Source organism: Hylaeus volcanicus, chromosome 2 (assembly GCF_026283585.1).
Source record: "Hylaeus volcanicus isolate JK05 chromosome 2, UHH_iyHylVolc1.0_haploid, whole genome shotgun sequence".
Taxonomy (NCBI): Eukaryota; Metazoa; Arthropoda; class Insecta; order Hymenoptera; family Colletidae; genus Hylaeus; species Hylaeus volcanicus.
Genome location: NC_071977.1, coordinates 5,211,229 through 5,227,059, shown reverse-complemented (window position 1 = coordinate 5,227,059; position 15,831 = coordinate 5,211,229). Strand labels below are relative to the sequence as shown.

The following is a 15,831-nucleotide window of genomic DNA, read 5'->3' as shown; positions in this document are numbered from 1 at the left end:
GTACACGAACCTTTTTTCAGCCCTCGTTACACTTGATAAACTACAATATATTCCTTGTGAGTAATACAGGTTGCGGCAGAAATAATTTCCATATTTTAAAAAGCGATTGTAAAAAAGTGGTACGAGATACCACCAGAAACTTTTTATCTCTTAAATCTAGATATAAAAAAGTTTTCAAACATCGTTCTTGGTCCTTGAATGAACTAAAGGAGGCCATCCAAGAGGAAATTGAAAGAATTTACCCCGAAATGCTGGAGTGATGGAAAACTTTCAAGAACGACTCCAAATGTGTATCACCCGTAAAGGCCACCGTTTGGACGACATAACTTTTAAAACATAAAGTAAAAGAAACTTTTTTATATCTAGATTTAAGAAATAAAAAGTGTCTGGTGTTATCTCGTATCATTTGTTTTTCAATCGTTTTTTAAAATGTGGGAGTTATTTCTGTCGCACCCTGTACATGGAAACATATCATTTTTAATTTTACGTTAACAGTTTTGTTATAGACATTTTGGATTGTCCATGATTGAACAATCGATATAACTTTAAATTAGTAAAAACGAATTGTAAAAGCGAAATCTAAAAACAACACACTCTTAACACACTCGTGCCGGGGCCTGCTAGTGTGGTATAAAAAATTATTTGTTATCTCTATTTATCGAGTTTCGAAATATTTTTTTTTGTGCGTTTTTTTCATGCGGTCCCCATCTACCGCACAAAAACAGGTTTGATTGTATACACGCATGTATAGTAGATCTACAGGAAAGTTCTGCCGTTTTTACGTATGCAGTTACTGACCTACTTGTATCAAACGGAACCTTCAGGTGGTACAGGGTTTTCCCAGGTCTCTTGCTTATAGCTGAAATGATAAAACCAAGACCAACTCAAGGGTATGTGACCCCGTAGGAATCACAGAACAACGACACACTAAATTAATAAAAAGTGAAATTATGATCGTATATTGAAAAGTGAAACTGAACAACAACAACAACAACTCAATGATAAACTTCTTCGAGTGATTTTTTAAAAGAAAACTTTTATGTTTCAAAATGGTTATATGGAAACTGTATGATCATTTAATTAATAGGATTATTAAAAATAGCAGCTGCGAAACTGTAAATAAAAAAACTAGTTAACGTAAATTATTAGAAACTGAAATTACGATTGTGTACACAAAAACGTGAAACTGAATAATAACTCCACAATAATAAACATATTGGTTGCAAAGGGCACCAAAGTAAGGTAGTAGTGACGTGTTGCTAATATAGAAATAACAAAAAACTATTAGATTTAATAAAATACATTTTCCATTCACCGTTCCGCTTAATTATCATCGCGTTAGAATGATTAAGCATAATTGAATTCAACAGTATCCAACAATCTGCAAGACTGTAACTGCTATCGGAAATACTTGAACGAAAAATATATTCATTCTGTCTCGTACGATTACTATTAAGCATTGAAGAGTTTTTTATTTTTTTTTGTATACACGAGACATTAATATATGTCACCAATGTCATTGGTGAGCAGGATAAGTCGATGATAACTAATTTTTCTTAAACTGTTTACAGTCGAGCGTTCTTGTCTTATACGTTTATCTCGTGTGTGAAACGTTTCCGTAAACAAAATTCTGACGTACCCGATAGAAAACATTGACAAATGATACCGAATAGACGTCTGGAAGTTTCGACATCTCTAGTCTGATTTATTATGCGATCGTCGTTTAATGTTGCATACCATTACAGTTTCGCTTTTCAATGCACAATCATAATAACAACAGTTACTTATGTCGAACAAATTATATGATTCAGCAGCGAACAAAATATAGAATCTTTAAATGTTGAAACGAATTGTCAGTTTTGTTACTTTATATTTGAATAAATTGAAATTTCGTACAAAAGAAGCGATTGTTCTATTGTCCGAAAGTTCTCTTATTACTTTTGTTTTCCAATTAGTGCGGATACAGGATGCTCAACTAAAATCCATAAAAAGTCTCGATTCATACGAACCATTCGCGTTTATATGTGTATTCTGAAAACAGACAAAAAACGCTATAAAATGTTTTTTAATGGTTAATAGGGACTCACTCTTCGTTTAAAAACAAAATTGGGCTTTGTAGCGTTTTTTTGTTTACTTTCGGAATACCTAAATTTCATTGGTCTCATCTGGGTTTGTTTGTTTTTGCAGGCGCACATTTATGACCAGACTATAGGTATAAACACTAAGTCATAATTCCTACGAAATTAATGTTTTCAATGTTTTCTCCACTTCTAGGTAATAAATTGAAAGAAGAATAATAAAAAATCGAATGGAAAGAACAAAATTGATCCATAATTGTCGATGTACTTTTTTCTCTAATATGCATGTATCATTCCTAAACAATTTTTTAAACGTTTCAAATAAATCTTAAAGGAACCGGAATTTTACACGCAAGATTTAAATAAACATTATCTACTTTCTTGCATACTTGTATACTTTGTTAAATTTCTTTATTGGATCTGAAACAAAAAGCATATCGTGTTGAAATTATTAATACATTTGCGAATAACTTGTTGAGTAATTAGTCCAGTACCCCCGACTCTGTAACGAACAACCATCAAATGAATAAAATTGAGGGAAACCAGTCTTGTCAGGGATCGATTTACACGTTTCGCAATCTATTCCAATAACCAGAAGTTATAAAAATCAATAAAAGGTGATCGTAATTAGAGTAATTATAATATTGTGTAAATTCTAGGAAAAAGGACATATGAGAAACCTTCAATGATATATTTCAATTCTAGAATCGGATGGCACATATTCTTCATTCGTGAAATTCCCACGAGTCAAGAGTCAAGAAATTCGAATGATTTCTTATTTTTGTTCTGCTTTCTTGTTTTTTTTCTTTTTTTTTCTTTTTTAGATGCAATTTAACAGTGAAATTTAGAGAAAATATGACACAATTTTTTTGACAAAAAAGTTAAAGGAATATTATCTTTTATTTAAGTAAGTGTGCCACTGTTATTAAAGTCAATATTCGTTAGTACTAGTCAATGTCTAACAAGTCAAAATATAGGATTTTGAGAAATAGATACTTATTGTGTATCTGTCGATTGTCTGTGAAATCAACTTCCTCAGACTTGTACAGGGTGTCACGAAATGATATGTCACGCCCGCTATGATTCTACACCTACGATTTGGTGGAAATTGACATAAAAAACTCCTCGTAAAATTGACCTTGAACTTGAAAATCAAGGTAAAAAGAAACAATTTTTTGTTTGTTTAATCGTGTTTCAGTGGTCATAACGATGAACTTTGTGAAATAAGCCATGTGCCACATCTACAACAGTTCTCTTAAGAAATGATGTTGCATTTCTCATCATTTTTGCAGCTTCTTTATTTGTAAATTTTTACATCCAGCGCCAATATATATGTAAATAGCATACTATTGACAGAGCAGCGATGAGTTATGCGTTTTCAAGCACTTTATGCTGACGATTAAAATGGTCCATTTCTTTAACGAATGCTGTGAAATTTGTGCGATAATTACAATTTTTGCACGACATAGACATAACTTTCGAGACACTTACTCTATTCGGTTTATGTTTCTTCTCCGCACCCGGAAAATCCCACCGTTAGTCCGGATTATTCGAAGTAAGGCATGCCTCCTTGTCCAGCTTCATCAGCTGAATTGTCTATCGCTCAGGTCAACAGTTCGGATCAGTTGATCATTTAAAACATCGAATCGAAGAAGCTTTTAATTATTTTCGATCAATTCCCAATCTTGGTGGGAAAATTCGCCGAAATATGGAAGTTCGTTTGCGGGAGTGTACGAACCTCAGAGGTGGACATATTGAAGCTGCATGTGGATTTGATTGGTAGGATTATCATTAACAACAGCTACAGAACTGTAAGTAAAAGTGTAGTTAATGTAAATTATTACAAAATGAAATTATGATTCTGTATTGAAAAGTGAAACTTAATAATAACTCAACGATAAACTTATTAAACATCCCCTTTCTTTGACGTACTCATCAAAATAGTATACTTTAGAGCGATGTATGATGTATGAATAGGATCGTAATGCACGTGGTGTTTAACATTACTTTCTGACATAAAGTAGTTAATTCCTTAAAATAACGAATGACGCGCATCACGAGCGAAATGTACCAGCTAACAGTATTCAAAATTACATTTCCGTTGCGAAACATATCAGGTTTTAAACAAAAATCATACTTAATCTTTACGCAAAGTTTGAAGCCTTGATCTGAAATTTTTTAATTCATACTCAGATAATCTTCTGTAAACAATTATTAAAACACACAAATATCACGGCGATTATTCAAATTCGCGTGTGTATTGGGATTTCTCAATTCAATCCCAATTATAATTTCTTTCTGTGTAAGGGACTTGGAACATACGGGATTTTAGTAAGTACAAATTTCTCCGTAGTTGTACACTTTTCTCAGAAACGGTTAGGCCGATATTAACAAGATTGTACACACTCGTTTTTTAATAGCGGGACTTAATTTAGACAGAGAATTTTGTTGATGTTTTGATTTCCAAAAAAGTTACCGCCGCGCAAACTTGTTAACTTTCGTTTCAACTCTGAAAATATGTTTAAAATTAACCACTTGGAATCTCGAAAAAATTCTCAGTCTGTTTTTAGCCCTATCATCTCTGTACATTATGCAAAAAGAAAAATTTTAAAAAGTCAATTAAGTCCAGAGATAAGTGCACTTTCGTACAAAAAACCTAACTTTTTAGCAGACGCAAAAAACTAAAAATTTCTATTTCACGCCCGATTAACGATATAAATGTTATCTGATCGTATTTACTTTTATCAAAATCGATTAACACTGCCTTTTTGATAATTTGCTATCTCTTATACCCTAGAGAACAATACTTTGTGGCGGTAACTAAGGTAACCGCGTCTCCGTTCTCACGCAAATTTGACTGTGTCATTGTTTCCTCTCCGAGAAAGTTGTCAGTTGTGTTTCCGTATACTTTTTACAGTTTTATCGCGTTCTTTTTTTTTTTTACTTTTTTACTTTTTTTCGTGTCAAGCAAGTCGCGTTCTCGTATCTTCTTTCGATTTTTCGATTTTTCACGTGAATTTTTGTTCTCAGCAATTTTTTTTAACCACTCCGAGTGCTTCGAATTAAATTCTGATTGCACAGAATTGTTCAGAATTGTTCAGAATCGCTGAAATTTTGCTGAGAAAAGGTGATTTTTTTTCCATTTGTCGATGTTCCAAGCCCCTTAACTCGAAGAAACAATTCAGAAGCAGCTTGCCAACTTATCCGTAACCGGTCATTCGTCAAAACCAACCACGACTATATTTAACAGGCTTCTCCGTGCAGTTTTGAACGATTATAATTCGCAACCTAAGGTTAGCACATAAGAACCTGCTTTTCGTGCGTGGAATGCCATCCAGTTTTCTCGCTGAACCGGTGGTTAGGTTTTCTCATTAATGCAGCGCTATCTTCAATGTCCAGAATGTATAGTAACATCCGTGAAGAATCATGTTGTACTTCTATTGGTTCCATTCTATCGTTTAGCACGATCCGAACTTATGTAAATTCTGCTTCTTGATATTTCATGCTGGATTAATTCATTACGAAATCGAAGGGATTATGAAGTATCTATTACTTTCTCCTGTCCATTTGCAATTCTTCGAGCTACAGCTCGAAGAGATACAGAATACCATAGGGGGCTTCAGGAGCCGCGATTAATCCCAGGCATTTTTACATTATCTATCAGTTATCTTCCTTTCTTCAATTATGAACTTTTATTTCTGTTAATTATTATTATCTTGCTCGTGCGTACTGTCGAGTTATATTACACATTGTGAGAATAAAAAATGGTTGTGTCACAATGCATTTGCCTGGTTGATCAGTATTTGCAGGTAACAATGCAGTAAATACCAATGACGAGCGGGAAAAGTAGATTTGAAATTAATTTCTTGATTTGACACAGTTTCCTTCGGGATATTTATTCCCTTTATTCATAAATTAGGTGGTTTTAATTATACTTCTATTATAGGTGGATAAATATGAATATATTCTTATCTATTCACCTAATCAAAATGTAATAATTTGTGTGAAATTTGATGCGTGAAATTGAAAATGTGTGAAATTTGATGTATTACAGATTCATTAACCTTGCAGTTCGGATTACTTCATTTAACAAAGTCTGATAAAATTTAGTATCGAGGAAATTGAAATTATACAATGGAAAAGAAAAGGCTTATAATAAAATATTAACAGGAGACAATGTCACGAAATTTCGTTCATTTTCGAATTTGCATAAGATTACTTTATTTAACAAAGTGTGATAAAATTTAGTATCGAGGAAATTGAAATTATACAATGGAAAAGAGAAGGTTTATAATAAAATATAAACAGGAGGCAATGTCCTGTTTAAAATTGATATTATTTATCACCATTACATCAGTAACATGCAACGAATAATATAGCAAATATGAAATTAAATTAAAAAAGAAAAGGTTAATCGAATCGAATAAAAAGAAATTTCATTGCTGTTCTTCTAGCACGAAATACTCCACATTAAAATTCTCGTTTTCAAGGAGCAACGAATACAAGAATTACTTTCCTTTTCCACGATTGAACATTTTTTCCCCATTGCCTAATGCAAGGCGGCTAACGAAAGGCGAAAATTGTGCCAGTTTTCGTTTATGGAATTCATCGCAACGCTTGATTGATTCGATAGTACAAGGCCGTTGACCGCGTTGCCCATCTTTTCTGGTTTGCTGAAAATAAGAACAAACCGGTGGCCCGCCCATGGCTTTTTCTTGTTCGCGTGCGTCATTTGCTATTGGTACCGATGGCAAAGAGAAGAGAAAAATCTTGGACGTTGTCTCCAACGGCGTCGTATGGGGGTTAGTGATCAGGAGACGGTATAAAGCAGAGTGAACACAGGACTCCTGCACACTAATAACAAGACATAGAGGGAGTGTGTAACATACAAACGATTCAAGTTTATCGTCGACGCGAGAAAACACCGCGACGTTACAGTTTTTGTAATTGGGTGTGATGCACGTTGCACGTTCGAGATTAGAGAATCATCGACGCGGATGACTTATGGCTCTCTTTATCAAAGTTTAACGATTCGCTCGTGTAAAGACTAAACAAGTGTGAAAAGTGTTGTTCCTGAGCCAGTGTCATTCAGGGATCTGTTTCTTCGACTCGCGGGTGTTTTATTATAGTGAACCCTTCTCCGAAGATTACGTTTTCTTGGTAAGTTTTTAGCCTGAGCATAGTCTCTATGCTTTTTCACATTTCTTACTAATTAGTAATTAAGTCTTGGTAACAGTGAACGAAGGTGCATGAAATGCACATCGTGTCGTTGAAATATTTTTTAATATACAATAATCAGCGCGGCAAGCTCATCGATGAATGCATTTTATAAGAATAACCCTGTCGACGTTCGTGCAGAAACTTTTTACCGTGGATCAGCGTGGAGATATAGATAGAATCTTTCGATAATGTTTAGATGGTGTGACGTGTTTCTATTTATATTAATATCCACGTTCCTTAGAGCAAATAATGTTCCTCGAGATGGATCAAGATAATAATTTATTTAAATTCGGTAAATAGTATCCAAGTTTACTAATATTTTGTTGAAATCTTGGAAAATCATGTATATCAATTTCAATAATGTGCTAATAAGGAGTCGGTATAATTTCTTAAATTAAAATGCATGTTTCTTGTGATCTCGACGAGCCATTATTGAACTTTTCCAGATTCATATTAAAGAACACGTTTGGAACAGAAACGATTTTCTTGTATAAACGAAAAAAAAACAAAACATGACCATTTACATACAGTGGGTGTAGAAAGTATTCGTACACTGATCAAGTTCCAAAAAAAACTGTGTAAAATTGTAATTTATTAACTTAGTTTTCATAAACAATGACATTCTACATATTCTCGGAAATCTCTAGAATAGGTGCAGTTCAGACGACAATTACTAGTTTATATAATTTGCGAAATTAATTTGAAAATATAAAAAATCGACAGAAATATAGGTTTTTGTCAAGAACCATTTTCAGTAGAATTTGTATATGTTTTTCCCATCTACAGATGCAGAAAATAATTCAGTCGATTTCTCGAGATAGTTCCAAGTTTAATAATTCCGTGTTGAAGTCTCTTGAAGAATCACGTATTTGAATCTCAAGAATATGTTGATAAAGTGCCGACCATAATTTCTTATTTATGTAAAAAATATTCTTCTCGGAATCAGAGAAACTCGATAAATAAAAGTGTTCACGGTTAAAAGTTTGCAATCGTCAGGGAAAGATAGCAGGATATCGATCAAACTTACGAAATGCATAGTGAATTATATTGAAAAACAGTTCCTTCGACCAGTTTTATAATATATGTATACTCTTTGATCAGCTCTGGTTCCACCGAAAGATCACGATAGATACTCGTGTCACGTACGGATCTGCATATGCAACTCTCTTTATGCTCTGATCCTAATGCAAGGCGCATAATGAAAGATGACAAGATCGTTGCAAGGCTACTTAGTTTATTGTATTTCGAAGACGTTATCGGTGGTGTGCGTGTCTAGCGAGTCCGTTTTGCTTGAAAAAATTAGGATAAGAATAAACGACAGTCGAAAGGCAGTAATTTTATTAGGCTGCCGATTTAATGCATTTATGATACCAGCTAATATGATAAATATATGGTAAACATAATCAAAAAGTATGTTTTACTTGTGTAAAACAAAATAACAATACTATTATTGTATATTAATTATAAAATACATATACTATTTCAATATACATATGTATATTTTTTGTGTATTTGCCATATTACTGTATAAATGCATAAAATCCGTAGTTTAGTAATTATCAACGCCTGAAAAATTGCATACATGCAGTGATATCAATGTCCTTTGTCGCCAAAAAGTTAAACATTCAAAATTGAAAAGTGCAGTTCGTTCAAAAAAGAGACAAGTTTAATAACATGTGAGATCTGAGCGATATCGATGACTTCTTTTCTGTGTGTGTTCGAGGAAACATAGAATTTCAATTTAAACAAGTTTGTTTGCGTTAAGATTTAAAGGCGATGCGTAACAGAAGTCCTGTTCGACACTTTGCACCTTGCGGTTGCCGTGAATCTTCGTAACGGTAAAAGGAAGGCCTTTTTTTTAGCGAGTGTATCGTTTGATTTGCGGGCTGTTAATGTTTTCAGAGGAATGTGTTAGCCCAGATGCATGATATTAATTGAAAAGTTACGGTCGTTAGATATTTACGTACGAACTTGCTCGACGCAAGGTGACCAACCGTCACGGTTTCTCAATCGTGCTTTATGGCGTGCACGCTTCTCAATCAAAAGTTCGCCTGACCAAGCGTTAAAGTCACTCCAGAGATTAGACTCGAAAACCTTACGGCAGAGTGTACTCCATTTTGATGTTTAGCTTGCAATTAGTTTGACAATTGTGTGCGGTAAATGTATAACAGTTGTAAAAACAATAATTCTACGTGCAATGCATTTTCTTTGTAAATAGGAAGAACAAAACAGGAACTCTTACATACGCGTTTTTCCAATTCATCGATCAAGATATTAATTTATTTGGATTCTGAAAATAATTTCAAAGTTTAATAAAGTTGTGTTGGAACTTTGTAGAATCGTGTATTTTAATTTCAATAATATGCTGATAAGGTGTCCATATAATTTCTAAATGTTTAGATGGAACGTAATATGATACATTTAACATTTACACATTTAATATATTTGATACATTTTAACATTTGGCGATCACTGTGTATGTTTATGCATTTATGGCAAATGAGAATATGGAGAAATTTATAAGTATTTGTACAAGTGCAGAAAATATATAATAATATAATAAATTATAATTATATAATATATAGTATAATAATAATATACATCTTACACCATTTGGAAGATCAAACATACCTTTATTTAAGGTTTCGTGTCTGTAAAAATATGTATTTGCATAAACATCCGCGGTCTAGTAATCAGACAATCAGAGAGTATATGAAATTTTCGTTTCTCGAGCTTCCTTATTAATTCCTTACCGATTATTTTGAGATACATTGAAGTGAAAATATTCCAGAGAAAGACAGACAGTCATATTGATACGCGATACCAGTAGCGCAGGTTTTCCATACATGTTAATGATTGCGATATGGGCAAAGGAAATATGAATTATTATTGCCACTTATTACAAATATTTAAATATGATATAAAAATTAAATGGGACATTCAAAATTTCGAGCTCCATATTCGAATATAATTTATGAAATACGAGTATAATATAAAGAAATTCTAGTTTGAAGCTAAGTTATTCGCATGTAAAAAGAAATCATGTATCTCAGTTATCTACAGCTGTACAAATATTAAACATACAATTAAAGTTCAAATTTAATTATCAAATATAATTAATAAAAAATAACTTCAATAGAAATACAGCCTGTGTTCGCATAAAGAAGAGAAACGCAATAAATAAATGTTTCATCTCGTCTATATAATTGAATCTATTAACTAACAATAAGCTTCCTTCGATTAACAATCATTTGTCTCGCCGTGCCAAAGCACAACAATATCACTCACTCATTCAAGTCAAACATTTAATTGGACGATAGCATTCAAGTCAAACATTTAATTGGACGATAGCATTCTATTCGAATCTTTTACGCAGTACTAAACGAAGGAAACAAGGAAGACACATTACTCAACGCTTCTTATCCTAACGTCTCACTTATTTCACACTTAATTTCGACAATTCCATCCATCCTTTCTTTAATGTTGCGTCACGGTAATCAATGACAAGCATACGTATTGAAAGAGTGTTTAATTAATTTAATATTCAATAGGTTGTGTCTCTGGGGAAGAAACGATTCATTATTCATGCAAACGATAACAGTTCAGAAGTTCCTCTGCAAGTACCGGCTTGTTACGCTATTTGTTGCGATACTAGTCGCGATTAACATTGCAAATCCTCGATACACATTAGCGACGGAGATCTACATTATACGCGACGTAAGTGCATCTTCGTGCCGTGAGTCATTAACAAGGAACGTTTACCAAGTGTGCGCCTCTGATTTTCTTGAAATTTTGCATACGTATAAAACATTGAAAAATATTTGACACGTATTTGTTTTATATTGTCCCGTTTTGATTTTTGAGAAAATTATTGTATTTACATGCAAATAAATTAACTTCAAACTTGAATTTCTTTATATTATACTCGTATTTCATGAATTATATTCGAATGTTTCAATATCCCATTTAATTTTTGTATTATATTTAAATATTTATATTACATTCTAATAACATTTATTTTCATTGCTATAAATAATTCGATAAGTTTCATAATCGGTCGAAATTCAATTCGTTATACCTGTTTATACGAACAAATACAAAATTTCCTATTCCATTGTTAGTACGATGAATATGATAACTAGACTGCGGATCTTTATGCAAAATAAAATCTTCGCGAACGTGCCTACAAAAATTGAATCTAAATAGGAATTTATTTTACTCTGCAAATATTGTAACATGAACTTTACATTCAATCTTTTTTTATATTTTTGCATATTGTTTGCATTTTGTAGCTCCTTGCACATTCAAATTTCCTATAAATGCATCAAGATCCGCAGTCTAATGATACCATTGTATCGAATAAAACTAGACGCGAACTTAGTTAACATCGTAAGTTAGTGTGTATGGATAATGTTCTCTCCGACAGTCTTCCTTATCAGGGGGTAAGTTACCCTAATCATTTGACCCATTTCTGAAATAATATCTCCGAGATTGTAAAAGATATCGAAGAATTTTTTACATAGAAAATTTAATAGTTCTTCGATTCTAATTCTGCAAAACTGTAATAAGAAATTAAACTCTATCTTTAATAATATTTCCCCTGCCGCTATCTTTTCCACCACCCACTGCATAAACATTGTGTTCGCAGTTACGTAGACGTTTTCATATCGTACAATTTTCGTCCAACCAATTCTGTTCTATCTACTGCAAGAAAATGCGAATAAAAAAAAATTCGATTTTTAGAGCAGTCAAACTAGCATAGATCCTTTTAAATGGAGGAAATCGAAAACGGACGAAAATTACTAAATGATAATCCTCAAGCAGGAAAAAAAAGTCATCGTATTCTGACCGTAGCGCAAATATTATAGCTTGCTGAGCGTCAATAACTTCGACAAACATCGCGGCGAAACATTTAGAATTTTGCAGAATTTGTATTTTACAGTTAATACCTGTTTTGTACGTCCTGGGAAAAATTTTAGTCAACATTCCGCCGAATCCTGACCCAACACCCGATATTTGCACTTCTTTATTTCTTTCTATTCGTTCTATTCATTCGTGGAAAACAAACACGGTTTTCAACGAAAGAGCGCGTTTCGTGTTTGCACACTGACAAATGGAAGTACTTGGTTCCTAATTACTTCGTAAAATGTCCGGGATTCCCGAGAATATTCGGGATTCCCGAGAATACACGAGATCACGCAAAGATCCGAGATTCCCGAGAACATTCGGGATTCTCGAGTTTCGCGGGATCCCGAGTTGATTCGAGATTTCCGAGAATACACGAGATCCCGCAAAGATCAGGGATTCCCGAGAATATATGGGATCCCAAAAATGTTCGAGATTCTCGACGATGTACGGGATATGGAATAATATCTGGGATTACCGAAAGTGTGTTGTTATTTTTATTTGGCATGCTCCTTGATGGGTGAAGGTAACTGCGTTTTAAGTAACGCTAAATTAGTCAATGGACTCTGACTCTGAGCGGAGTGGTATCGATTAAAGATATGTTCGTGTCTGTTTCAGAACCTTACGATTAAAAAGACGAAATAAAAGAAGGAACGACGCGCCAACAAATCAGGTCACAACCATGAAATTAACCATCCCGCTACAGCATTTCAAGAGTGAGTAATCACCTGCGTTTGCGAACGTTTAAGGAACGTTAAAATAATACGTATGTTTTATTTACGTGATTATAATACGTGATTGGTTCCAGGTTAACATACGATATTGTTCTTTAAATAACTATTCGGTTATGATGGCCGACAAAATAACTATACATTTAGTTCAAGGTTTTTGTACAGTGTACATGAAAATGTTTATAAAATATTTTTTTAGGAATAGATATTTACATATGATATTATATACAACTTTTGAACACGACCCCCTTTTGATTTGGTTGAACTTTTTATTTTATTGTACCCTACTATATCATACAGTATATACCTATTATTAAATATATATATATATATATATATATAAAGTATATACCTTATTATACCTATTATATAAAATATTTGAAAATTAACAAAGTCACAAGACAATTTTTAAAATTTCAATTTTTCAACTACTTCCTGGCTTCTCAGACAGCTTACAAATTTCACAAAACCCATGGAAAACTTTTTTTTATTATATCTTCCACTAAAAACCTCCATATGATAGTTAAAATATTGAAACATCAGAAGATAACATTAAATAAAGGCGCGAGATTGCAAATCTAAAAGTTCTGTGGATTTGCCGATGTACCATATCTTTCTGTAATTTTTTTCGAAATTCTTTACTCAGGCAGAAAAAAGTTACGAATTAAAAAAAAAACGACAACCACGTGTTTTTCTTTCAAATAGCTATAACACTTCCAAGAATTAACCAAACAAGACATTTTTTTCAAATTATCCCTTTTTGAATGAACATTCAACAGGTGAGCAATAATATCAACCTAATTTTCCATAGAATAAAATACACAATAGAAATGCATCGAAAATGCATCGAAAATGCATCGTAAATGCATTGGAAATGCGTCGAATACCCTCAAGAGATAAAATGTTGAGTTCTTCAGGATGTTATAGACTCAGATAGGTATCGATTATAAGCTTCTTGAGTAATAGTAGCCTTTGACTCGTTGCTTAATGAGTCCTTGTATAAATTATCGAACACAGAATCTGAGAATGGTTCAAAATGAATGGGGCATTAATAACACGTTTCGTCACGGTCTTTTGCTACATTTTCGCTGGTGAATTCAACGAATTTCTGATGGTCATAATCGCCAAGGAAAATCACCGCGGAAAGGTCAGAATGGTTCTGTATGGGTAGAGCGAAGCGTGCCGAACAAAGTTGTCGTAACTGTTTAAAGGTCTGCGACGGTGAACAGTGGGTGGTACACTTACGCATTCTCTAATAACGTGATGTAATCTTGCGAAACCTTTCGGGAAAAAATGATTCACGTGTGTGAAGAAAATTCAGTTGATTTAGAATTAATAACAAGTAAGATTAACGTGATTGTAGTAAAAATCGATCTGATCTGAAGACTGACGGACTTCAGATTTTATACATTTCTAGCACGCATCAATGTGAAAAACATATGCAAAATTGTATAAATATATAGTTGTGATATTTTACATAGCAATTTTTACAAATATCTTTCATAAATTAATATCTTGATTTTAATATCTAGTTTTATATAGGTCGTGCATAATCTGATATTTATTCTATAAATTCTATTATATATTAATAATTGAATATATTCTAATGTATTATCTAATAAGTTGAATATTTTCATAAATTAATACCGTGATATTATTATAATATCTAATTTTATATAGATCATATAGTCTGAGTTAGACTTATTTATTTGGTACAGAATTCGGTAGATCTATTACGTTCAACGCATGTTTTTCATATTTGTATAAAATTCGTAGTCTACCTATAACTCGTGCATTATTGCAATAAATCACATAAAATAATTCACGCAATGTTTCCATAAATATATTAATAAATAGACTACAGATGTTTATGGATTACGACGAATTCAAACGTGAAGAAAGGTATCTATGAGAATGTGCACAAATGGAAAAATATATAAAATATCAACGATAATATACAGCATGTATTCATTTAAGTTACAAATTTGTTTTCTTTGTCTATGAAAATATGAATTTGTACAAGCATCCGCAGTCTATTAATAACCGCAGAGAGTTTTCACCGTTAAAAGAAATCTCAATTCCATTTCTGTCGCAAGTTGTCAATAAACGTTGAAAGAAAATGACATCTGTCTGAAGCGTCAATTATGTCATAAAGCACAATGGCATTAGCATATCGCGTTTTCGCCGTGATACTAAATATCGGTGCACACGCTATTTTATTTTTGTCACACGCATACGCAAACAACAAACGGTGACAGCACGTGCCACGAATGCATCATGTAACAAAATAAACGTAAATGTTGACACGCTATCATGTTATTCAAACGAATGAGACAAAAAGCCCAAGATGCAAAAAATAAGAGTCCAGTTATTGGTGTCTCTGCAACTCCGTATTCCACAAGTGTTTTATTTCCAATGTACGAGCAGGGAAAGTGTTTGAGATTTTCAATAAAATTTTGGATCCACTGATCACATTTTGACGAAACTACATAATGATAAATTTTTTTTCTTCTTTAATGTACAGGGTGTTCCGAAGTGTATATGTCTTCATCGAATCAAGATATTTACATAACAAGCGAAACAATTGTTTTCGTAATGAACATGCACCCGGACAAAGAAACGATTACTTATATCTCATTCCAAATAATTAACGGTAGATAAAAAATAATTACAAGTGGCTGAAAATACATATAAACCCAAAAAGTGATGAATTACATACAGATGAGATACATACACAATCAGAGAAACGATGAAAGGTATCGTTAAATTGAGATACTATTAAGTTATGTACCAATAACAAATTGGTAATAATTACTTTAAACTGTGGTGTAATAAAACACGCATAAACTTTGCGATTGAAAACTGTTATTGCAGCAGTGCGTACTGAATGCAGCTCT

General features: G+C 32.9%; 1 protein-coding gene and 1 long non-coding RNA gene across 4 annotated transcripts in view; one reads left to right on the top strand and one right to left on the bottom strand.

Moving 5' to 3' along the window:
* Window positions 1-2,214: 2,214 nt before the first annotated feature.
* Window positions 2,215-15,831, bottom strand: part of LOC128872602 (uncharacterized) — a 29,150-nt gene continuing 15,533 nt past the window's right edge. The window contains exons 3-4 of the long non-coding RNA XR_008456224.1: window positions 3,570-3,887; window positions 2,215-3,505 (exon numbers count right to left, since the gene is read on the bottom strand). This is a non-coding gene — a long non-coding RNA (uncharacterized LOC128872602). The remainder of the gene's footprint in view (window positions 3,506-3,569; window positions 3,888-15,831) is intronic.
* Window positions 3,747-15,831, top strand: part of LOC128872592 (scavenger receptor class B member 1) — a 38,669-nt gene continuing 26,584 nt past the window's right edge. The window contains exons 1-2 of one of the 3 annotated variants that reach the window (XM_054115458.1): window positions 3,747-3,889; window positions 12,822-12,919. In XM_054115458.1, the coding sequence (XP_053971433.1) occupies window positions 12,886-12,919 (34 nt within the window). In that variant the 5' untranslated portion in view covers window positions 3,747-3,889; window positions 12,822-12,885. Of the gene's footprint in view, window positions 3,890-6,895; window positions 7,239-11,693; window positions 11,741-12,800; window positions 12,920-15,831 lie in introns of those variants that run through there. The other 2 variants (XM_054115457.1, XM_054115456.1) reach the window with 2 other exon arrangements.